The 23,837-nt window shown below is 44.3% G+C and overlaps 1 protein-coding gene across 4 annotated transcripts; it reads right to left on the bottom strand.

Moving 5' to 3' along the window:
• Positions 1-943: 943 nt before the first annotated feature.
• AREL1 (apoptosis resistant E3 ubiquitin protein ligase 1) lies at positions 944-23,833 on the bottom strand. Of its 4 annotated transcripts, none has more exons than XM_064713972.1 (20): positions 23,768-23,833; positions 18,716-18,977; positions 17,504-17,563; positions 16,617-16,843; positions 14,769-15,006; positions 13,619-13,788; positions 13,360-13,540; positions 12,420-12,667; positions 10,640-10,717; positions 9,993-10,134; positions 9,465-9,586; positions 7,658-7,733; positions 7,126-7,235; positions 6,438-6,617; positions 6,162-6,287; positions 5,838-5,967; positions 5,703-5,761; positions 5,423-5,512; positions 4,278-4,453; positions 944-4,091 (listed from the first exon to the last, which is right to left on the bottom strand). In XM_064713972.1, exons 2-20 carry the CDS (start codon positions 18,804-18,806, stop codon positions 3,989-3,991), a joined length of 2,607 nt encoding a protein of 868 aa, XP_064570042.1. In that variant the 5' UTR covers positions 18,807-18,977; positions 23,768-23,833; the 3' UTR covers positions 944-3,988. The 4 variants fall into 4 exon arrangements, with proteins under 4 accessions (XP_064570042.1, XP_064570045.1, XP_064570043.1 ...); XM_064713975.1 differs by lacking the exon at positions 23,768-23,833 and adding an exon at positions 23,607-23,625; XM_064713973.1 differs by lacking the exon at positions 23,768-23,833 and adding an exon at positions 20,315-20,452.
• Positions 23,834-23,837: the final 4 nt, after the last annotated feature.

The raw sequence follows: 23,837 nt of genomic DNA, 5'->3' as shown, positions 1-23,837 counted from the left end.
GCAAAGTCACCCACCTTTTAATACCCTGGCCCCAATTCCAGCAGATCCACTAACAACCTCTGCAATTTTCAGGGGACACTGGAACTTCAGTTTCTGTATTTGTAATGTCAGCACTGTCCTATGAAACCTTCCTCATTTGAGTGCAGCATTAGACAATTCTGTTGCCACAGGAGCTTTTAAGTAATACCATGACCCCACACAGTGTTAGAGGCAATCCCTAAGGATTGCATGCACCACTCTCTCTTCTTTAGCCAGTGCTTGTGGCCTGAAAGCCAGAATCAGCACTAGATGGTTTCATATGTGAGAACATCCACCTAATTACGTGGTGGAAGACACACAGCCAGCCAGTGCTCTGCTGGCTGAGGACAGGCTAAATCGTGTACAGCCCAGGAAATAGTGTTTCATCATTTCACAGGCAGAAATCCTAATAGACACAGAATCATCTTGCAGAATCATCTCAAGTTTTAAAGTTATGATTTTAATCCTTAAGGTGTAAAGGACTCAAAAGCCCCCTCTTCTGCTGGCTTCAGCTAATCTTGACAATACTGTGAAGCACAAGCTCCTCAAGTACCTGAAGCTCAGAGTCAGGTAATATACAATGAGACAAAAAAGTGATTGCACCAACTGCACTATTAATTTACACTAAAGAGTCTTTAAAATTCTTTCTAGCATTATTAGCTGCTTCACAGCATTTTCCAGCCTACCTGCAGTGAGGCCTCACAGTAGTCTGCAAGCCCCAGCCCAGAGTCCTGCCTCTTCCCAAAAGTTCACAGGTCCTGGCTTCAGTCAGTCATCCTGAAAGGCTGCAGGTGGAGAACCATACCCTCCCTCCTGCACCAGACTTCTGCTAGACGTCTGAAGACCTGGAGAGGCCCCTTGCCCACAGACAGCACCATTTTGATTCCCTCTGTAAAGCCAGAAAGAATGCTGAGCTGAGAAGACATAATTTTTAAAATATTTTATTTATTATACAAACTATTTACAAAATCAGCTACTACAACCACAGGCTTCCAAATTTTGGCTGAACTCTGCCAGAAATTCACCAGAGGGAAGTAGGATTTGACCTGTATCATCAACAGCTCCTGGTTTTTATAAACATGCAACATGGCCTGCAGGTGCAGGCTGAAGCCAGGCCCCCTGCACCTCAAAGCAGCTTCAGGAAACAGAGAACCTGTCTAAGATGGTATCAGGATCCTAATGATTTCTACAGAAGAGCCTCTATTAAGTGGCAATAAATAAGGAGTAAAAAAGGGAAGTAATGAGCCAGAAGGAACATACAGTATAGGTGACAGAAGCACATCCCCATTGCCAGAGATAAGGGCAGCATTCAAAGTGACTGTACTGGGAAAGGGTCTAAAGCTAGAGAAAAGTTTAGAAATATTGTGGTGGAACTCAGGAACATGGGGGCAGCCTAGGGGCCTGTGCACACAGAGGGGATGGGTTTAGTTAACTAAGAGTACCCATCCCAGTTCTGCCGGCACTTGTGTTAAGAAGGAAGTCCTTGGCATCTTCACAGCTGCTGGGAAGTGTTGGGTGCCAGCTGCAATGGAACAAGAAGCATTAGGAGCTTTTTCCAGTAGAAGTCTACTCAGTGGTCAGCATCCTCAGAATAAAAAAAGGCCAGTTCAAGAGAAGAAGGGAGAAGATTCCTGAGGGAGATGTCACTGTCAGAGCTGGCCCACAGCTACAGGACTGAAAACATCCTCAACGAGGTGAGGCTACAATATGGGAAAAACACCAAGCCATGCCTCCCAACAAAGTGGAGTTAAGCTGAGCACCACCACCTCCTCTCAGTCCCCTGGGAAAGCACTGAAGCGGTGGCATGGTGAACACAGGAGCTGTAACTCTACTGACCATGGAAGCCACCTGCAGTATAAATAAAATGGTACCATACTCTCCACCCAAAGAAGGTCAGAACCTTGCAGAATGCAGCCTGCACTAAAAAAGGGAGAACAGCCACTACTAATGTGATCTGTCAGAGCACAACAGTGGCAACTATCAAGCCAGCAGCCTCGCAGCACCTCGGTGCCAGTGAGGGATGAATTCACAAGGCAAAGAAATCCCCCTGAGTAGTCTCAAAGTTCAGCTGACTGCTTTTTGGCACCAAAATGGCTTTTTTTTTTTTTCTGTACAGAAGTAACACACTCAGCCCAAGAATGACTAAGGTGCTTCCTTAAAAACATTTTATAGATGTAGAATATTTCCCACAAATTCCCAGTCAATTCAACTAAGCTAGATTTGAAAAGCACACACAGTTAACTTAAAATATCCATACTGTGCTCAAGTCTGACCGGATCAGCCTGAGGACAGCAGAAGGGGACTGAAGAGGATGATGTGACATTTTATCCAATACAGAGTTCTAAAATTAGCTCAGGGATGCCAGTCTGAGAATCCATTCTGGAAGACATCCAGCAATTCCATAATCCACTGAAAGCTTACATTGCAGATAGAAGCAATGCATTTCTCCCACTATGACTCCTGCATGCCTTTGACTTACTTGTAGACTGTAGAAAGCAAAGATCTTGAATTTTGCTTCACTGAAGAACTCATCAAGGCTCCCAGATTCCCCTTCCCTTTACTTCCCTGGGAAGGGCTGAATGGATTGCTAAATACAACAGACCCCAGTCATAAGCTTACTTCTCATTCTGGTCTATCCACTCCTTTCCCCACAAGCCAGACAATGGAGGGTGCAAGCTGTTGAGTGACCACTTAAGTGAAATTCTAGTTAACGTTTTGTGCTGGAAAGCTAACAGCACTGAATGCAACATGTGGAAAGGAAAGATGAAGAAAGATGGTAAGAAGGTTGGAAGGGCAGAAATCTAGCTGCTCTCCAGGCACCACCAACTCCGCAGACACTCTGCCTGAAATGCAGTAGAGAAAGAGAAGCCTCAGGCTGCTGCATGATAGAGGTAGAAGCCAAGATCCTATGGGATGCTGGGGTGGAGGTACCGTGTTCTGCACAGTACCATCATCCCAACAACAAATGCAAGCACAGTGCACACTGTAGCTGCTTATTGATCTGTCACTGTTAGCACATAACATACATACCCTGAAGGTGAATGGGGGATAGGCATTGGTGCTCAGCATTGAGGGATCACACTCATGCCCATACGCTCTCTCCTGAGGAAGGGAAAAGAAGGCAAGGGCATGGAATAGCTTCCTGTGCAACATCAACTGTCAGAAACATTCAATGGAGGAGAAACTCCTCTTCCAGTTAGTTTGCAGAAGCTAATTACCAGCCACTGCTGGAGAAGGGCGCTCCTGCTGCTGGACCCTGGCCGAGGTAGTACAGGATCACTGTCAGGGCCAGCACTTGTGCTCCAATTAGATTGTTCACCTCTTCGGGTTACTCCCTCCAGTGGATACTGCCCTTTTTTCTCTGGGGCACAGGCAACAACAGCATCCAGAGCAAGATGGAGAAGGAGAACCAGAAACCCTTCTGGGTCAGGTGCTGAAAGGATGGACAACTCTATTCCCTTCACGAGTCATAGTGAGAGATCAGGGAGCATCACTGGGGGAGTTGAGCCAGGGTAAAGGAAGCTACTAAGACTTCCTATGAGCCAAGGCTTCCAGCAGAGCTCCATGCTGGTCTTCCCTCTTCCTCCTAGAGAGCTACATTAAAGGTAGCTCAGCAGATCTCCTGCACCTCAATGTGACTTCTGCTTATGAACTTCATCTTCTCACAGAAGGATGGGCACACAGGGTGCATGGAACTCAAGTGCAGTATCTCCTTCACAAACGCACCAGTCCTTTTGCTTTTTCACATTGAACCAAAGGGAGAATGAGGAAAAGGGAAAAAATGAGCTCTTGATGACATATTTGGGATACAGAAAGGCCACATGACATCTTCTGGATAACAAATTCCTTTACATGGAGTCTTTGCTCTGCCTCCACTGCCCAAGTGAAGGGAAGGAGAACAAGCAGAGGATTGAACTTGGGTCTTGCCACAAAGAGCTGAGAGGCTAAATGGTCCCCTGGGGAGGGGCAATCACAGCATGCCAAATCCCTCACAACCCTCGCTGATAGCTAGCTGCAGCATCTTGTGCACTTCTTCATAGGAGTCATAAGTAGGGAGGCACAGCTGGTTAAAACTGTAAAAAAAAGAGAAAAATTCCATTCAAACTACGTCTGAGAGCTGAGAGGGAACCACCCCCATTATCTGCCTTTAGATTGATTGACATGAGCATTACACACGTTACACTGTTTGCCCACCACAACTGGCTGGTGTCATTCCCAAAAGCAAAAGGAAGGAAGTCCTACCACCCCAGGATACTTGCCAAGTGTGGGCTGTCGGCAAAGTACTGTGAGTTGGAGCTGCAATGATCTGGAAAGATGGACAGAGTGCAGCAAACCCTCCTGGGGGCAGCTGGGAGGAACCAGTAGTGAACTGCAAAAGCCTGGCCAGCTCTTCCTGTGTGAAACTGGAGACCACAGTCCAAAACCACCTCATGACCTGTTCCAAACCAGGAAAGGTAAACACAGGTCAGCCAAAGAAATCAAGCAAGCACATCAGCAACTTACAAGACTATCAGTCAATTGCAGTCACAAGCAAGTGTTCTATTAACAGTTTGACTTGATTTGTTTTACCAGGGTGACACACAGAGGCAAGTATTACATAGCTCCTAATCAGTTAAGAGGCATCCCACACTACTATCTCCCACCAATCCTTTCCCTTAAAGCAAAAAGGCTTCTTCTGCTTCTGCTCTCCCCACAGAGATTTTATTTTCAGAAATACCTGCATAGGCAATGAGGTAGGTTTACAATGCAGAAAGCGCACTTCCTTCTTGCACTATGTTAATTTTTTAGTTTTTCACATCATCTGGTATTTCTGCAGGCAAGTGGAACCATCCCAGTGTTTACAGATTGAAAACACAAGTTTCTATCTGTTTTTGTCTGGGGTGTTTTGGCAGCTTCCATTATTTTTCTAAACAAAGCTGCTACTATTCCCATACCCCTCCCACTGGGAAATGCAGAAAGGGATGAGAACCATTAGGAGGTACAAATTTAGGCTACTACATCAGTAGTACCACAGCACTGAACTCCAAACACTACATGTGGGCTGCAAGCATGTTTTTCAAGCATCTCTTAGAGATAAGTATATCACCATGAACATCTTCAGTAGCAGTAATTCCCACCAACTCCTCCTGACTTCCTGCTGAACTGTTCTTCATTAGAGCTGTGGTGGATGTTTTTTAAAGAGACCACTGCTGACAATTTTTACTTGCTGGTATCTGATTAAGCATCAGCTCTAGTGAGTCAGAAGGGATCTCTCTAGGGGGAAACATTATATTATAGGGTGTACAGTCCTACCTGACCCCTAAATTTTTTAATTTGTCCTTCTGAAAAATTAAATTCCAACCAATTCTGATGTATTTGGAATAACTAGTTTCAACAAGCAGGAAGGAGAAAGCCTTTCATTTACCTTCTCACGGAAGTGCCAAGATCCTCCTACCACTACAGCATGTGCCTTGAAGTCACAGACACTGATATCTCCAGTACCACACATAAGCAGCTGAAAGGCAAGAGACTGCAGTCAGAAAGTCAGGAGCCCAGGAAACAAGGCAACAGCTACTGTGCAAATTGCAGATGTTTAAAGTGCTCAGACAAGAAACATTTCAGTTTTTTCCCAGATCCAGAAAGCACTCAATTTGTCAGAGAGGAGGGGAAGTAAATGTAGAGCTGCTTAGGGAGGCAGGAATTACCTCAAGCTCATTCTCATCAAAAATAGCCAGGAGGTTCTCAGGAACCAATTCATTAAGACCTGGAAGAGAAGAGCAGCATGTGGCATGGCCTGGGACACAAAGGCAGAGAGGAGCAGGGAGCAGGCAGCATGTTACCTTTCAGGAAGTGATCCACCTCCTCTCTAACCTGATTCGCCAGCCTGTACTGTGCAAGCAGATTTAGGTACAAGATTTTGTTTTCATTGGTCACTGGTATTTGAGCCCCACCTGCCACCAGTTCTACCACCTGAAAACAGAAAACTTGACATGAGTGTGACCAGTAGCATTCCTCAAATCTGAACTCCCATCCACAAAAAAAACAAGAAAGGAGTTACTTCCCAGAGTAAGCTCAATTTTCTGGGGCACAGCAGAGTTCTTGGTCCCCACTGCTGCAGGTATTAGGGGTTAAACCTTCCCACTTTCAGGAATTGCTTCCCTCACCTTCTCAAGCTGTCCTGTTTTGCTATACTTCTCTTCAGCAAAGACCAAGTCCATCTCACTCACATCATTGTTCAGTATGAAGCACACTTTGGATTTATAGAATTCTGGGTCATCCGTTTCAAAATACTGTGTGAAAGAGTAAGAAAGCAAGGGCATAGAAGGAAGAACAAAACACCCCTTACATTGTTAGCCAGAATTCTGGGTCTGCTACTACCCCAACATTCAATTCTCCCCAAAGCAGCACAGGCCTCAGCTGACAGGGCTGGGCAGCTTTACCTTGTAATGCATGCGAAGTCCGATGATCTGGGCCAGGAAGGAGCGGGTGAAGCGAGCCCGGACCAGCTGTTTGTAAGCCCCGCCCAGAGAGGACTCGTACAGACACTTGCCCACCAGGCGGCCCGCGAACTCGTACACTTTGAGCCGCAAATACGTGGGGCGCCCCGGGTTCGGATGCACCTGCAAAGAAACAGCACATGAAATATCAGCTGCCAGAGTGACCAGCACAAATAGCAAATATGGGATCATTTCAACTCACTACATCTCTCAAGCTGGCCAAGGAGCTTTAGTGTAATGTCCTCTAAGCCAAGCATTAGAAATAAAATGCCTAAGCCTGTGTAGGAGGAACGTGAAATGCTTCATATGCATGGGAAAGAAAGAAGCTGTATGAGAGTAGAAATGGATTCTGAAATATTCAGACCCAACAAAACCTCTAAACAGTTTGATGTCACCTCCTCTTGCCCAAAAATCCAGCCTTCCCTGCCAACTTGCCACCCTTTACTGCTCATCCAGCCAGTTCTTTGACGCTTCAGTGGGTTAAGATCATTAAGCAAAGCTTTGAGAAAGGCACTGGAAGTGATTATGGAAGCAATCTAAGAGAGTAAGGTAGCACAGCATTTAACAGCAGCATTGTTTAACCATCAGTGGTCACATTTCTGTGCATTGAGCATAGGAACTACAGACTCACCAAGGCCTGGTTGTTATCACTAAAGCGAGTAAACAGTTGATTGGTGGTATCAAATAATGCCTTACAAATGAGCTCAAACCACTCTCTGCGTGGACCTCCCCAGTCCAGAGCTACAAAATAAAACAAGCTTGGTCATCCAAACTGGGTCATCAGTTCAAGAGTTTCATGCATGCTGTTCAGTATTACCCAACACAAGAGTTCATCACAATGAACAGCTCTGGAGCAACGTGGCAATAAGCAGGGACTGCAAAACTATAGGTTCTTCTCCAAGACCTATTCCTACTTGGTTTTTTGTTTGGTTGGGTTTTTTTTAGGGCTAGAGGGACAGGACTTACATAAGGCTTCAGGTGCCTATGTGAAGTAGCTCTAGAATAGTACCAGCACGATAATTCACTAACATCTGTGAGAAAATCAAAGGGCTGGAAAGCCACAAAAGAATGGACATAATACAAGAAACAAGAAATTCAGACTAAAACTACTCTGCCATCATTCCTTTTGCTTCCTCTGCATTTCTTTTCACAGGACAACTCACCTTCTTCATCCTGAAAAACCACTTCAAAGTTTTTGCTCCAGTCAGAAACAGAAAAATTGCGTGTTGCTTTAAATGACTGAAAAACAAAAGAAAATAGCAACAACTGTTACTGCTTGGCACCCCATACCCAATATGCAGTCCTGTACATTGAATGGGCAAACACAAAACCCCAATAGCCTAGCACTTGAAAGTATAAAAAGTAAAAATTAGAGACACCTAAGGTCCAACTCTTATCTGACAAAGCCACAAAACCAATTCCTCATTTTCTGTTATGAGACATTACCCACATAAAATACAGCTCATCTTAAAATCAGTGTGAGGTCTTAGCACAGAAATATCACTCCCAAGGCTGCAGTAAAGTATTGTTTGAAGTATTAAAATGCCTGTGGGAAGGAGCAATTTCTGTAAAGCACTTTCAGCCCACGAATTAGATTTAAAATAGGAATGTTTCAAAGAGCACTACAAAATAGCTTGAAGAGAATTACTGAGTTCATACTTATAGCAAGTCACGATGCAAAAAGTAATAAAATACCCCAAGTGCCTAAAATTTCCAGTGCCCTGATTCCGGACTCCAGTTAGAGAAAATTTAAAAAGCAACATGGTAGTCTTCAGTCATACAGGTAGTTTTGGCTTAGTTTATCCTCAAACAGGTTAGATCATCATGCTACTCACACCTCTGGACTAAACACATCCATTGTGCCTATCAGCCTTGGTCACTAGAGCTTATATTTATTTTTATTGTTATTATCATCATCATTATTATTATGGCACTAGATTTATTTTGTCTTACTAGACTGTAACAATGCTCAAGACAGGGCAGGAATTTCCAAAATAACAGGAAAAAGTAGTCATGGAAATATTGTTTAGAAATGAAGTAATTTTGTCCAAGCTATTAACTGAAACATAATCTCATAAACACTGCAAGCTGGTACATGCAGAAAATATTCTGAAACACAGATCTGTTGAGTATAAATCAAGGAAAATCCCAGCCCCTCCTGTTTTCCTCAGAAATGTTCTTTCCATCTTTGCAACATTACTGTTGTAAGACACAGGGAGAAACAATAAGTCAGGATAACTGCTTCTCCAGCATACAAAGTATTTAGAATGTCACTTAAGAACTACATTATATGAATGACTAAGCTCTATTTTGGAAACACAACACTTCTGGTCAGACATGGTGAAGATTTTATTAAGGGACTCTACAGAATATTTTATCATCACTGTGAACCACTACTAGTAGCCTGTTGATGCAAGAATTTCATTGCGTGCAGCTCAGGGACCTCTGACTTGACAGCTTATCTTGCTGAATGGCTGTGTGCCAGAAAAACAGTAGATAAAGACTCAGGAGCTCTATTCTCTGCTCCCATTTCTAGTCCAGGTAGACAGTCCCTCTCCAGGCCTCAAATTCCAATGTAAAGTAGGGACAGAGTAGCATCAGTAGATTTCCTGCTTTTGCAGGCTATGAATCCTTTTACAGAATCACTCAAGTTGGGAAAAAAACTCCAAGATCATCAATTCTAACCTTTGACTGGTCCCTGCATTGTCAACTAGACCATGGCACTAAGTGCTACATGCAGGCATTTCTTGAACACTTCCAAGGATGGTGACTCCCCAACCTCCCTGAGCAGTCCTTTCCTATGTTTAACAACTCCTTCTAGAGCTGCCTGCTGGCATTTGCCTTGAAACAGAGGGACTAACCATTTTCAGCATGGCTGCCCTAGCACATTCCAGTCTGGACTTCTTTATGCCCTGAGCAGACTAAGGATGGAGGAAGCCCTGGCTAAGGTAAAAGGACCCGTTCACTCACCGACTCCAGCAGGCAGTGGCGGCTGACCTTCAGCGTGACCTTCGAGTGAGGTCTCTTCATGTGCACCTGACGCAGCTCTCGCTGAAAGAAGTTCACTTTGTCTTGGAAGGTTTCAGAGCCTCCTGAGAAGAGTGAAAATTTGGGTGAGGCCTGAGATGTCGGCACCTCAAACATCTACAGAGCACTTCTAAGATTAACTGCACAGATCAGCTTCACAGCCCAAAAGTGCATTTATCACAGCAAGGTTTGGAGACAGAGCTCTCAAGGTAGTTTTGCAATTAATCTTGCTGGTATTCATACTCACAGGTGCACTTTCAAAGAGCCTGACAGAGAAGCCAAGCTGAAAAGGAACAGCTGCTGTGATGAAGTACATTCACTGGAAGCACCAATAGGAACAGAGCATGATACTCCAGGAACCAGAGTTCTCATCAGAAGTCATTCAGTGCCAGCAATCTTTATTCCCCAGGAAAACCAGCAGACCCAAGTGCTAACTTCCTGACTACTGTACCCACCTCACTGTCCCTTTACCTATGTTTTTATGCAGAGAGCGAATGAAAGTGGCTGCCAAGATGTTCCTCTCCTTGCAGCTGAGCTCCACAGGGGGTTGGATTCCATCATCCACCACCAGTGTCAGTAATTTGTGCACAGGATCAGGACCAAGGTATGAAAACTAGCAGCAAAAAGATGCAAGAAAGGGTAAACCCATCATGGAGAAGACACATTATGTTCAATAGACAGAGCAACACCACCTGTGCTTTTAGACTTTCTCTGCTCCCTGACATGTATGCAGTTAACAGGAAAACTATTTCAAGCATCCAGGCTCCATTTAGGAAGCTGCTTTAAACTTCACACACAATTCTGAGGGCTTCAATGGACACATTCACAGCATTTTAGGAAGGTTATGAGGAAAATAACCAAGAAAAATGCAAAGAAATCAAGATTTCTGCCTAGCATTGGGACAGAGGCAGGAAAGAATAATAAGACTGGCACATAGTCACAAATATTAGCAAAACTTATGCACTGAGAGGGAATTGCAGAGTTGAAATTTATGCCACACAGTGTTGTTCTGTGGGTGGAAGCCCTTCTATTCAAAAGGAAAAAACAGACTGTGATTCACAAGGATGACAAGCTAGGAGCATGGAGGTGCAGTGACAGGTACATGGAAAGACTCTCACCTTTGTGCCAGGGCACACTCTAAAGGTGAAAAGGCGCCATGGAATGATCTTCAGGTAAAATTCTTTCACTGAGAATTGCTGAGTAACCACAAGGAAAAGAAAATGTTAAATGTCACACATCTGTTAAGGGTTGTCCCTGAAACACATGAGGCAGAGGACAGATCTATAAGGCTAGCCCTCTCTTTAACTCCAGGAACAGGCTTCTGCAGCATTTGGAACAATACTTGAGAAAAGCTTTAAAGCTCCACAGACGTGTAAGGAACTTGTCAGTAAGACTTGATTGCGTGCATTTATGACGTGTGTGGGATGCCAGCACCACACAGATTTCACAGCAGTAAGCCACTGTGCTCAGCAGAACGTCACCAGCCTCACTGCAAAGTAATCTTAAGTACACTTGAGAAGCTGAATTCAGGACAAGATTGTAACGCACTGCCAAAAAGGTCTTACCAAAAGTCACACCAACGGACTACTCCTACCACTCCCCAATTTTCATTATAATTTTAAACATCTTTTAAAAAGCACTTGCAATTGCTAAATCCATGAGATTTGCAGAAATTTACTGTCGGTGTATTTCTGCCAGAACAACTGACTAACTGCACAACTCCTGTCCTCTGGAGAGCAAGTTAAGATGAAATTTTAGCATCTTTAGACAAAAGAAAATAATTTCCTGCACAAACCCTTCCTAGCTGCAATGACTGGAAAAGCTGACCATCAGCATTTGTCCACAAACAAGCCAAATATGAGCAGCAACTCTTTAAAATAGCAGCATGGTAACAGTTTTCTGCTGTTTCTATTTCTATACATAGAGACATCCAGGGATACAATCATGCAAGGCTAAGAATCACATTAACAACTTTGGCACCCACAGGGAGCTTCAAACAGTACATGCTTGTGGTGATCTACTTTACCAGGTAATGCAATAGAAAAGAGTATGGAAGCCCAAAACAAATACACCAAGGGTGAAAGGATGCTGAGCTCACAAGGACATAGCACTCAAAGTCAGTTCTTTGTGCAGCACAGATTTAGAAATCTCTAGCAGCTCCCTCCATCCTGCAACTGTTTCCCAGCCCTCTTTCTCCCTTTGGCAAGACAGCAATTCCTGGATTAGTCTTTCACTTTGGTATTTATCACAGCATTTTTCAGAATGCATTTGAAGAGATAGATGAACAAAATGAATTTAAATGCATTACTAGATTTAGAGGAATTTTCTTTCCAGTTTCTGAATGCTTTTAGGCAATAATAATGGAAAATATTTACTGTTACCATATTCTTATTATAAGACAACCCTCAGTTTCTCCTGTTTCTTCTACTCATGAATTTACTCTTTGTTCTCTGACCATTTTTTCCCTTTTCAGCAAAACATTCCAGAAACAGGACAAAGACATAAAATCTGAGAAGGCAAGATTCTCTTAAGTTGAAATTCACAGGTATCAGAAACTGAGAATAGGAATTGCAGGTGTGACCTGAGAAAAGCAAAGGAAAGGCAAACAGAATATCTATTGAACAATCAGCAAGAAAATTCCCAGTAGGATTTGGATCAGACCTAGAAAGATCCTAAAATCTGAAAACACAATCCTAAAGCTTCACGTTCTAAAACACGCTCCTAAAAATTCCAAGGCTTATTTTAACATTATTCTCAGTCACAAGCTCCATGTTTGCCATAAGCAAACTTTTATTTAACCACATCTGAGGCACCTGAATCTGGAGCTAAGATATAGAGCTCTTCAGTTTCAGTATACTTTAAACATGCACTCGAGTGTGGCAACTTTCTGATATCTACCTTAGGTGACACATAGCAGTAGACTTTTTTAGGCTTCTTCACTTTCTCAGGGGTCTGGCTGTCAGAAGGAGAATCTTCATCTTCATCCTCGATGGCAGTGGAGGGACGGCGCTGGGAGGAGCTCAGGTGCACTGGTGGGAGCTGCCACTGAGTGTTGGTGTAACTAGGAGCATCGTAAAGGTAAGCTTCAAAATAAATACTGACACCTGAGGTGGACACATTGCGTTCTACAATGTTCTTTTCATTCTCTGAGGGAAATAGACATGAAAGAGTTGTGTAAATCCTAATGGAGATAAGAATGAAAAAGAATGCACAGGCCACCATCAAATCAGTGACTTTAATGTTAAAGAAAAGGTTATATACCCAAAGGAAAACCTGGCCAAGTGAAATTTTGATAAAGAGAACCCAGGAGTGGGATGAAAGATGGCTGTTTGTCTGTTAGTGACTGGTTGAAGAAAAAAGGCATAGAGAACCTCCCTTTCAGAGCACCAGCCTGAAGGTATAGCCACTTGTCAGCCACACTGAAGCCTGGCTGACCCCTGAAGAAACCAGGAATTATAGCATTGTAAAGAAACCCAAAAAACACATAGGTTACAAGTGGTGTTCTTCCTCCATATAACTTAACATACAATACATGACTGGCTCAGATACCAACTAGTAGCAAGCAATAAAAATTGCCTAATTTCAGAGGTAAACCTCCTGAAATAGGGGAAAACCACTTGTTTTTATCTGCTGGTGGATCAGAGGGTATCAGCTCCCAGAGACCTCTCCTGTTAGAAGCAAATTCATTTACCTTAATATTTTTAAATGAATAGGCTTTCCTTTAGCAAGTAAGCATGGCCAGCCTGCAGGGAAGCCACAGATTCTCTGCTACATGAGTGTGCAAAGCACATTGCAAAAGGACACCTGGAGAAACAATACTGATTAGGTCTTGACTCACCACTTAGAACAATGATGTCAAAATCACCATTGCTTATGGGCTGGCTCTGGTAGGAGATGCAGGCATGGAAACAGCCCCTGGAGTGCAAGGTGAGTCGGAAGAACACCTCACAGGTCTGCCGATTGGACACCACAGACTTCTCAAACACCACATCAGAGCTCTCTTCTTCTTGAGGCCCCAGCTAAACAGAAAACAAACTAATAACAGGAGCTCTCCAGCTCACCTGAAGACAAGCAGCAAGGGGTGAGGTTGAACTCACCTCATGGATGGAGAGGCTGTAATTGTGCTCATCTATCAAGGACACAGAATTGCTGGTGGGATTGTCATACTCATCTCTGGGAGCTATCTGCAGAGTGTGCTGCTGCCCACAGGTCAGCACCAGAGTGGAGAAATGGCAGACAATTTTGGTTTTGGAGGGAACAACCATTCCTGAAGCAGACAACACAAATTTAGAGTCAAATAAATTCCAAGGTAAAGCTACAAAAAGCAAAAGAAAAGCAACTAGGGGCACAATATCCTTGAAAATGGGTCAAATCTAAACACATTCTATGCCCCTACATTAAAAAAGCAAAGTATCTGAGCACTGAAGTATATGTTGTAGTGCACAGAGTGTGCCTTGGATCAGAGACTTTATACTAATAAAGCAACCTAAGTTACTAGTCCTCTAAAAAATGCTTTTCCATTTTCCAGCTTTCTGCTCAGGAACTTGCTCCCACTGTACATACAAAATATAAACTAGCTGACACTTAAGAAAACCTGAAAATGCAGTTTACCAAACAAACTTTATTTGGGTTAAACCTAAGCTTCTTCTTTCTGAAGGGATATTTTAGCAAGCTTTGTATCTATTCACAAAGCAATGAATAGAGGCCCCTTCAATGACATTACATGAAACATAAAAGAAGCCAAGTGGGGTCAAAAAATCAGAAGTAGAAGAAAACAAATTTTAGATGGATAAAAGGAAATGTTTTTAAGTGTGTAATCAAAGGTATCGGCTTCTTGAGAAGCTTACAAGAATAGAGTAGGGTGCTCAGAAAAAGAAGAGGCAAATAATGACAGCATCTCCAATTCAGATACAAATAACTCAATACTTTCACAAAAGCACTCTCTGACTACTAGATGGATTATGAAGAAGTTACTGCAAAATGAAGAACGTGACAGAAGTGGATAGGGATTTGAAGTAGCACTAATGACTTGTTCTGTAAAGTAGTTTCTGTTTTGTTATGTACTGGTAGTCACAAGTATGTTTTACTCATGGGTCTGTTGCTGGAATCCACACATGGCAGGAGGAAAACAGTGAAGGGTAACCCTTTCCCTGCCACCTACCTATTTTAGCTGGAAACACATTTACCTAAGGGCCTCCAATACCTCCAAATCTACTTTGAGTCATTACAGGGCCGCTTAGATCTTACCTGGCTGAAAAACCTTGTAGTAGGGGCTGTAGGCCACATTCAAGCCACCGAGTTTTACAGTGATTTTGTATCTCCCAGCCCTGCGCACAGTGAAAGCCACTTTCACCACATTGGAATTGGGCTCTTGAAGAACTTCCTGGGTTACAGGAATATCAATTGCTAACTCCACATGGCAGATGTGAACTTGCAGCCCCACAGGCCGGTGAGCAGGGAAGGGTTGCCCATTTTTATAGAATAACTGCATGGGAAACAGAGAAGTCCAGGTCAGCAAGGACATACAGCACACAGAGGAAGAGAAAACAAGTTGCCTTAGGAAAGGGCAAGTACCTCAGCTCAGAAAAGGAAAAATAATTAATAGACAGCTCTGTCACACAGTGTTCTCCAAAATGAACAAGGACAAGTGGGCATTGAACAGCCCAATTCTCTTTTGTGCTGGGGTTCACATGCATGCCCTGAAAGGAACATGCCTCTAGGCATTTCCCATCTGCACTTGTAGTGCAATATTAGAGCAGAAATCATGAGAACCCACTAGCAAAAGGAAAAACGTAAAGCCATACCCTTTCAGAGAAACAAGCAGATCTTGTTCATTTGTACAGCTAAGCTCTGAAAAAACTCTTACCAATTTGTTACAGGAAACAGTGTGATGAAGATGCTGACCCAGTCTTTACTGCTAAGAAGCATCGTAATGAAAACAACCCATTAGATAAAATCACAGGCAGCTCAATCACCAAAGTGACCTCCTGGACAATTTCAGAAGGTAATATACCTCAACCACTAGATCCTTACAAGGAAATAATTACACCTTGAAAATCTATATGCATGGCTCTTCAAGAGCCAGCAGCTTGTTGGCCAGAGCCTGCCTACCATCTGCAATCAGCAGAATGCAGTCAGGAAAAAGTTATTATTATTCCCTGTTTCGAAGTAAGGGAGGGTGTGGGGCCTGAAGTCATTTGCATCTTGACTGACATCAGGAGAAACTAGTGTATGCAAAGCTACTGTTGATGACTAAAGGGCCAAGCAAATGGCACGCAAGCATGAAGTGGAAAGGCTCATGAGTGTCAGCAAGGTGAAGGAAATAAATTTCAATAATAGTAACAGAACAAGTCCCTTTCCCCCCAGCTTTTTTCACTGCCTGCGCCCTGGAGTTTTTCACTGCCTGCGCCTCTTCCCAAGAGGGATGGGTATGGCAACCTAGCTGAACCTTTCTTCTTATTTTGATACCCTCCTCGATGGGAAAGTGGGATAGAAAGATAGGAACATAAGCCCTGCAAAACCTTTCAAGTTGCACAGACTTTCTCCACATAGATCCAAAGTCTCTGTGTTCACTCAGTTTACTACCCCTAGACTTGGCCTTTTGGGATTAGACAAGAGTCCCTGCAGGTTTTTCCAGGTCTGACAGAATAACATCCATTTAACAGTTAATGGGGAGTGGCCATGAAGCTTTACAGCTCTTGGGTTGGTAAAATGCTCATTCCCACACCCTCAACTTCAGCTGCACAACCAAAAGACAGCACCACGTTTGTTGAAGGCAAGGCTCAGCCTACTCACTTCCCAGTAAAGGAAGCAGCAGTCAGGACAAACCTGGTCTCCTCTGGCTCTTCAGAGGATTCTGAAGAGAGGGAGATTAGACTTTAACAAGTGCGAACCTCAAATACACAATTACAGAGATTTGCAACATTGTAACAGAGCAGAAGGCATAAACAGATAGCTTGCCAGTTACTCCTCAGTTATTTCTGGCCTAGCCCCAACAACAACAACAACAACAACAAAACATTTGAAGAGCCCACCCCTAACTCAGACCTCTGTTCCTGCCCACAAAGCCGCATGGAAACAAAAATATTGCCTTACATGCACTCGGAAGGCCATGCTATGGCCCACCTCATAGGGGTCCTTCCAATCCCAGGAGATCTTGCAGGACCGGGGATCCAGGTAGTTGCCTCGCACGTAGTCATAAATGGTCCGCTCCCCTCGGCGCTCCCGGTCCTCATGCTGAAGGAAGCTGACGATACGTGCGGCAAGCTCAAAGAGGAACTTAATGGTGAAGAAGAAAGCTACAACAGACACTGTGATCCCACCTGCAGCAGGGAGACAACAAAGGGTGCTTGCAGAAGCCAAGGTGGCTGAGTCAGGCTCTAAAATCCCCTCTGCATCAGTCAAAAATGCCTTTCTGTTAATGGTATTTTATTCAAATGCAAATTAGGTATTTAAGGCAGATGCTATTGTGTGAACATTTATGGTTTGTGTTATGATACAAGTAAGGTTAGAAAATACCAAGTCTCCTAAAACTCTGCAAATGACTGCAAACAAAGGAAATAGTTAAACGTGGTAGAGAGTTTCAGGTAAGGCCTGCAGACATCCCAACAGAGACATAGAATTCCCTTCAAGTTGCAAGTTAGAACTACAGAGATTCCTTTAAGGGAAACAGATAAGCAGACAACTTCTGCGCATCACATTATGGCTGGATTAAGAAGCATCACAGAGGCAACAACCCTCCACTAGTTCTCGAAAGAAAAAGTAAGGGGATGGCTTAGGAATTAGGCCAGTGAAAGGACTTTTGGATCAAAAAGAATGGTCGAGAGGCAAATCTGCCAGGTGGAGGGCACAGTGTGGGGTGACAGTAACTTCATGTTTGTTAGGTAAACTCTGAACTAAAATTAAATCAAAGGCTTTCAAGAAACCCTTCTAAAGCCTATGGAGAGGTCATCAAATACAGTGGCAGCCTTTCCTTCACTTACCAATAATGTAAAACATCAGGTCCCTCCGGTGAGACACACAGCCGAGGATCACAGCTGCATCTAGAACACAAAATAGGCCAAGTCCAGTCCAGTGACTTCCTCACACACACTGGACTATACTTCATCTATGGTTCCTCAGAAAAAATGCCTATTGATCACTTGTCTTCCTCTCCAAGGACATCCCTAAAGCATTATTCCATAAGATTGAAATATGAACAGCACAACGTGCTACAATTAACAGTTCTCCCTCTGTCACAGATTCCCATTCAGATTCAGGGATCTGTAAGAAGGACAACATATCATCCCTCTGAAAACAGTGAGAGGAGGCTCCAGGTAAGGCTCTGCAGGAAAGAGATAATTTTTGCAGGATCACCAACTCCAACAACAGTGGTCAAAGCCACTCATCCAAACTCACACCTACTTGCAAGCCATGAAGTTATTTTCTACTCTGATACTAAAGCATATATTACAGACCCACCACCAAAATGGACAGAAGCTGAACCTTAGCCAGCAACCTTGGAAGAAAAAGCTATGGAACAAAAGAGTCGCAGACAAGACCATCCCCATTTGTTCAGAACAAACAAAATCCTTCTAGGGCAGCAGTGAACCTATTTTTGCCCTGCAAGTCTACTACAGAACATATGAATGCAACTGGAAAAGAGACCCCTTCTCACTTCTGTGAAGTGGAGCCTCTCTGCTGAAACTCTGACTGATCAACACAAAAGCTAAAACCTTCTATTTGTACACTATTAAGTTCACAGCAATTTTAAGTTCACAGCAATCTAGACTCAAGTTTTCACTGAGGGGACTGCTAAACAAACATGTAGTAAAAATACCACACCCAGAACATCATGCTGTAGGGTTGATAAGACATAGCTGACAGATGGAACAAGAGCAGCAGCAAGGAAGGCGTGTGACAATTAGACAAAGGATTTGGCATACAGTAATGCATACAACATAGCTCACCATGTCACCATTCAGTTAGTGAGAAGCTACATTGTGCATTCAAGCTGCCTTTTTTTTCTTTTTAAACAAACACAAAAGGGGAGTTATTCATCAGTCATCTCGACAGCAGCAATAACAGACATCAGCATGCAGAAAGCTTAAACCAGGTATTTCCCCCCAACAATAGCCACAACTTTCTAGCCAGCAAATCCCCTTTGCTGGCCTTGGCACATAGTCCAGCCCTCCAACCACAGAGCAATCACATACCTTTACACAAGTGCCCATGTTCTAAAAGCCAAAAAGAAGGTACCCATTCTTCAGCATCCTTCCTCTTGGTGCCCAGAACTGGGACAAACATCAGCAAGAAGAGGCCATAGAGAAGATTTTCACAGAAAGGGTAACTCTTGGAACTGGCATTACAGAATCACTGCTGCAAAATAAGGACTTGAGCACAGCAGTTTCTTCCTCCTTGTGGAAAATGCGTTGTCCTGCAGTGCTGTTTCCTTTAGCCTGCAGTTTGCTAGGTTTCCTGAAAAAGCAAAAAAAGAAGAGAGAAACGTTAGATGTCTACATTGTGGCTAAATCTAGCAAGCAGAAACACATGAGAGGTGCAAGATGCAAGAGCATCACTAGACATCAAATCCATGAGAGGTGATATGAAAGCACCACTGTAGATGAGGTGCAAAGCTTCATCACATCCTCAACCTCTATCTGTCACAATCTCATTTCATTACATGATCCCCTAAAACTAGCACATTCAAGATGGAACAAAACACATCCTTGCCTCCATAGGTTTCATGGAGATGGAAGCCTAGAAGAAATATAGAGAGGCTGTCTCAGCAGCCAAGGATCAGGTTAGAAGAGCTAAACCCCTGATAGAACTAAACCTTGCCAGGGATATCAAGGGCACCATGAAAACTTTTTATAGGTTAAAGAAAGACTAGGGAAAACATGTACCCTCTCCAGAAGGAAGCAGGAGACCAGGTTACACAGGACAATGAGAAGGCTGAGGTACTCAACAACTTTTCCCCCTCAGTCTTCACCAGCAACTGCTCCAGCCATACCAACCAAGTCACAGAAGACAAATGCAGGGACTGAGAGAATGAAGAACTGCCCCCTGTACTAGAATATCAGAGGGATTTTTTACAAGGGCATGTAGTGATAGGACAAAGGGAAGAACTTCAAACTGAAAGAGGGTAGGTTTAGACTAGATATAAGGAAGAAATTCTTCAATATGAGTAGTGAAGAACCAGATCAGGTTGCCCAGAGAAGTTATGGCTGCCTCCTCCTTGGAAGTGTTTGTGACCAAGTTGCATGGGGCTTTGAACAGCCTGGAGTGGAAGGAATCCCTGTCCATGTCAGGGGAGTTGGAATCAAATGATCTTTAAGGTCTCCTCCAAGCCAAACCATTCTACAATCAGGTAGCCCTTCAAGTCTTCATACCCAACAAAATGCTATATACTATTCTCAAACCAATTTTGCCCAGATTTAAAGGGCTATTTGTAGTCAAGCCTCAAAATAAAAGAAAGGAAGTTTTTCAGAATTCTTGAACCACAAAGCAAACTAGATTTTGGGTTTGGTACTGTTGTTTTAGATATTCAGGAAATTGAAATCCTTATAAGGGATTTCAGCTTCAGCAGCACTATCCACTAAATTACAGTTTACTGTCAGGATTGAGATAAAAAAAATTAAAATTTAACAGCAAGGATTGACGCAGCCCACAAAAACCAGGACACATGCCAGCAGAAACACCACAGAGCCTACACAATCAGTATCTGCTCATTCAGAACACAGATTACCTAAAGGAGTGAGAATGGAAAAAACAGAGCCAAGCTCACCAAGGCAGCTGTCTGCTAAGATAGTCACCTCTTGTGGGGATGTGATGTGCTCCTCCCGCCTGCCATGCCACCACCTCAGTTGTCACTTCTTCCTCAGTTCCCCCTCCTCTGCCTTCCTCTTCAGAAGGCTGTTATTTCCCTCCATGCCAATAATCATACAGACCTGGCTGCCTTTACACACTTCTACTACTAACCTTCCTAACACACATGAAAATCAACCAGTAAACTGAGCAGAGCTTTTTCCTTGCACTGCAGAAACAGCCAGATTTTCACATCTTCTCCTCACCCACATCTCAAGGAAAGTCCCACCCACTCATCTATTTTCCTCCTTCCTCTACTTTTCCTCACTGCAACAGTGTTGCAGTCCCCAGGGCATAAATTCTCATTCTCCTCCTAGGTAAAGCATCAGTTTTATAAACTCATAAATTTCTGTGTGTTAAGGACCACAGACCTACCGGTTTCCTTGGTATTTTAGTCATTTCACAGTACATATCCAAGATGTGCTACAAATGACTGGGTGAAACTCTGCTCCAGCTTGGCCTGTCTGTGGAAGGTGTGTGACTGCTCCCCACACAGCCAGGGAATTTCACAGCAACTTATCAATATTAGGAATCTACATGATCTCCCTCCAGCATCTTCCAGAACCAGTCTCTTCACACCACAAACACCCCACAAAGCTGCCTCTGTGGGTTCATTTACTCAAGCTATTTCTGCTTCTCTCCACAACTCCTTGCCTTCTGTGTCACACAGCCACTCTTTCAAGCATAGAAAGATCCATCATTTAAACTTTACAGTTGTTAAAGTCTATTGGAACCTGAACTCTTGAGCTGGTTTGCAGAATTTTTGAACTTGCTGGACACATCAGTTATCTCAGTTATGTTAATTAATCAGCACAGCAATTTGTCATTTCATTATCCCTACATGACATGGTAAACAAGACACCAGCTCAGGGGGTCACCAGAGCTGAAGTGGCTGTTATACAATCACCTTCCCTCCAGCTTACTCACTGCCAGCAGCGCTAAGGGTGCTCTTGCAGCTGGAATTCATTGAGGTAAAGAACCTAGCTGCAAGTGGGTGGTATCCAAGATACACTGCCACTCACTCAACAGAATGCAGATGTGAATTAAAACATTATCTGTGCTAAGAACTGCCGGGTAAAAATCGGGAAATAAATTCTGAAAAGTAGCAATGTAAGGTGCCATCACAGCTAGGCTGGAAAAAAGGTGCTGAGTTATCCAACAGGTCTCAGTAATCTTGATCCAAGGACAGAGCAAGCAATGGTCTCCTGCCACCTGCAGGGAAAATGGGGATTTGAAAGCTTCACCTTCGTTTGACTCAAGCAGAGGTACTGGCATAATCAGGGTAGACGGCATGGAATCATAAAACAAAGTGCATTAGTGCCATTGCTGCCTCAGGTCAGCAAGGAAAGGAATTCAGTAATGGGAATACATTTAGTTTGTGTTACTGCTGCTGTTGAGGCCAGAGGAACACAGTGCAGAGCTCCAGAAGGAAGCACAAGCGTAACATGCACAAAAGGAACTGTGACACAGTAATGGCACATTCATGTGGCTACAGCTACAAAACCAGCTAGGGACATGATACACAGAACAGATGTACTGAGCTCCTAGGAAATCTGCTGTGCCTCTTGATTTTATTTGGTGCACTGATAAATTGCCATTCTTATCTTAACAACAAACCTTTAATTTTAAAGCCTTTTTGCAGGTTAATACTACCTCATCCAATCAAGATAAGAGAACCATTTATCTCTGTGCAGAATCTCTCTCAATCCATGTGCACAAATGTCTACCACAAATGGTATGTCTGTCTCATGCCAGGCACAGAGGACTACTCTCTAGTGAAAGAGACTGTATTTTCTTACACTAAGTAAAGCAGGCACAAACCAACAAACAGGCCTGTGAGAACCTAACTTTAAAATACATCCACAGAAAACTGAAAAGTCAGCACAAAAAGCACTAAGCAGGATCCAGTATCAGCTGTCAAGGACAAAAGCTGCATCTCTGGTCAGTGTCTACACAAAACAGTCATTCTCTTATTAGGGATGGAATTTGTCATATGCATTTACATACAAGCTATATAAAACAGTAACAACAGGAAAACAAACAAACAAAAAAGAGACTTCTGTCAACTGCTTAAGTCTAAGGCCTTTTCATTGCAAATGAGCCACCAGCAGCGCTGTCAGCTCCTCCTGTCCTCCTCAAACACAGCAAGCCAGCCAGATGGCAACTTTCAGGCCAGTCTCATCCTGACACCAAATCTGCTTCCTGAGCCAGGACAAAATTCAGCCGCTGTGCTGCACATCAGTGGGGAAAGCAGATCACCCCCTTCTTCCTCAATTATTTCTCTTCCCAAACCAGTGAGGGTCACTTGAACAGCATCATGTGAGCTCTACCATCTGCATTTCTTCAACCAACAGTTAAGCTAGGTATGATCACTCAGGTGGAAAGCTCAGCTGTGGTTTTCCTAATAAATATAGTTTTTCTTTCAGTCTCGTTTTCTTTCTCATTGTCAGAGCATCAGTGGCAGTTCTACAGAGGTCACCACTCCTGAGAGAAAAAAATCCTGAGTGATTTCTCATTGGCTGCTTTTTCTGACCAGCACACCAGATAAAACCGATTGTATTTGGAAGATACCAACAGCTACAAGATCTCACTAATCCCAGTAGCTTTCGTGAGAAAGGCCTTTCTTTCTCCCTTCCCTGCACAGGGCACAAGAAACCAAGTGCCCCAGACCAGTCCGAGAAGTTGGAGAACATTTTCATTCGTGTGCAGAAAAGACATTTTGCACACTACACCATTATAGCTGCACAAAGTACAGCTAAAATTATGCTCATTAGCTAAGACCTCTGATCACAAATATAGGTAAGATCTAAAGATAATGAAGAAGTTCATGAGCTAGAACGTGACAACACCACTACTACATTAACTCTTAAACAACCAAAACAGTCCAGCAAGCTCAGGTGGGTGGGCTGAAGACCTCCGTACCGCCCCGGCTCTGCTGAACAGAGAACACGAGGGGTAGGAGGGCGATTGGTGCGCTGTGGTTCCCCGTCCAGCCCGCAGCAGCGGCGGGCTCGGCGGGGCCACCGATGCCCACGGCCGCTCCACAGGCGCCAGCTCTCCCGCACCTACCGGCGTGCCCCGGCACCCGCAGCGCCGCGCAGCCGGCCGGGCTAAGCCGAAGCGCGGAGCCGCCGGGCAGCCAGAGCCGGCCCTTCCCGCTCGCCGGGAGCCCCGGCCCTGCCCGGCCCCGCCGCGTCCCTCCCGGAGCCATCCCGCGCCGGGACCCCGCCGCGGCTGTACCAGGCCGACCGCGGGTGCTCCGGGCCGGCAGCGGGGCCGTCACCCCGGGGGACGCCCGTCACGGCGGGCGGCAGGGCTGCGGCTGCAGCTCCCCGCCCCGGGGGCCCGTTCCCCGCGCCGGGAGCCGAGGCGGCGGGAAGGGAACGCGACACCGCTGTTACCTGCTCTCCGACGGCGGCCGCGAGCCCGCTGTCGCTGTCGCCGCCCCGCGCCGCCGCTGCCCGGCGCTGG

Source organism: Zonotrichia leucophrys, chromosome 5 (genome assembly GCF_028769735.1).
Source record: "Zonotrichia leucophrys gambelii isolate GWCS_2022_RI chromosome 5, RI_Zleu_2.0, whole genome shotgun sequence".
Lineage (NCBI taxonomy): Eukaryota > Metazoa > Chordata > Aves > Passeriformes > Passerellidae > Zonotrichia > Zonotrichia leucophrys.
This window is presented reverse-complemented; position numbering and strand designations above follow the sequence as displayed.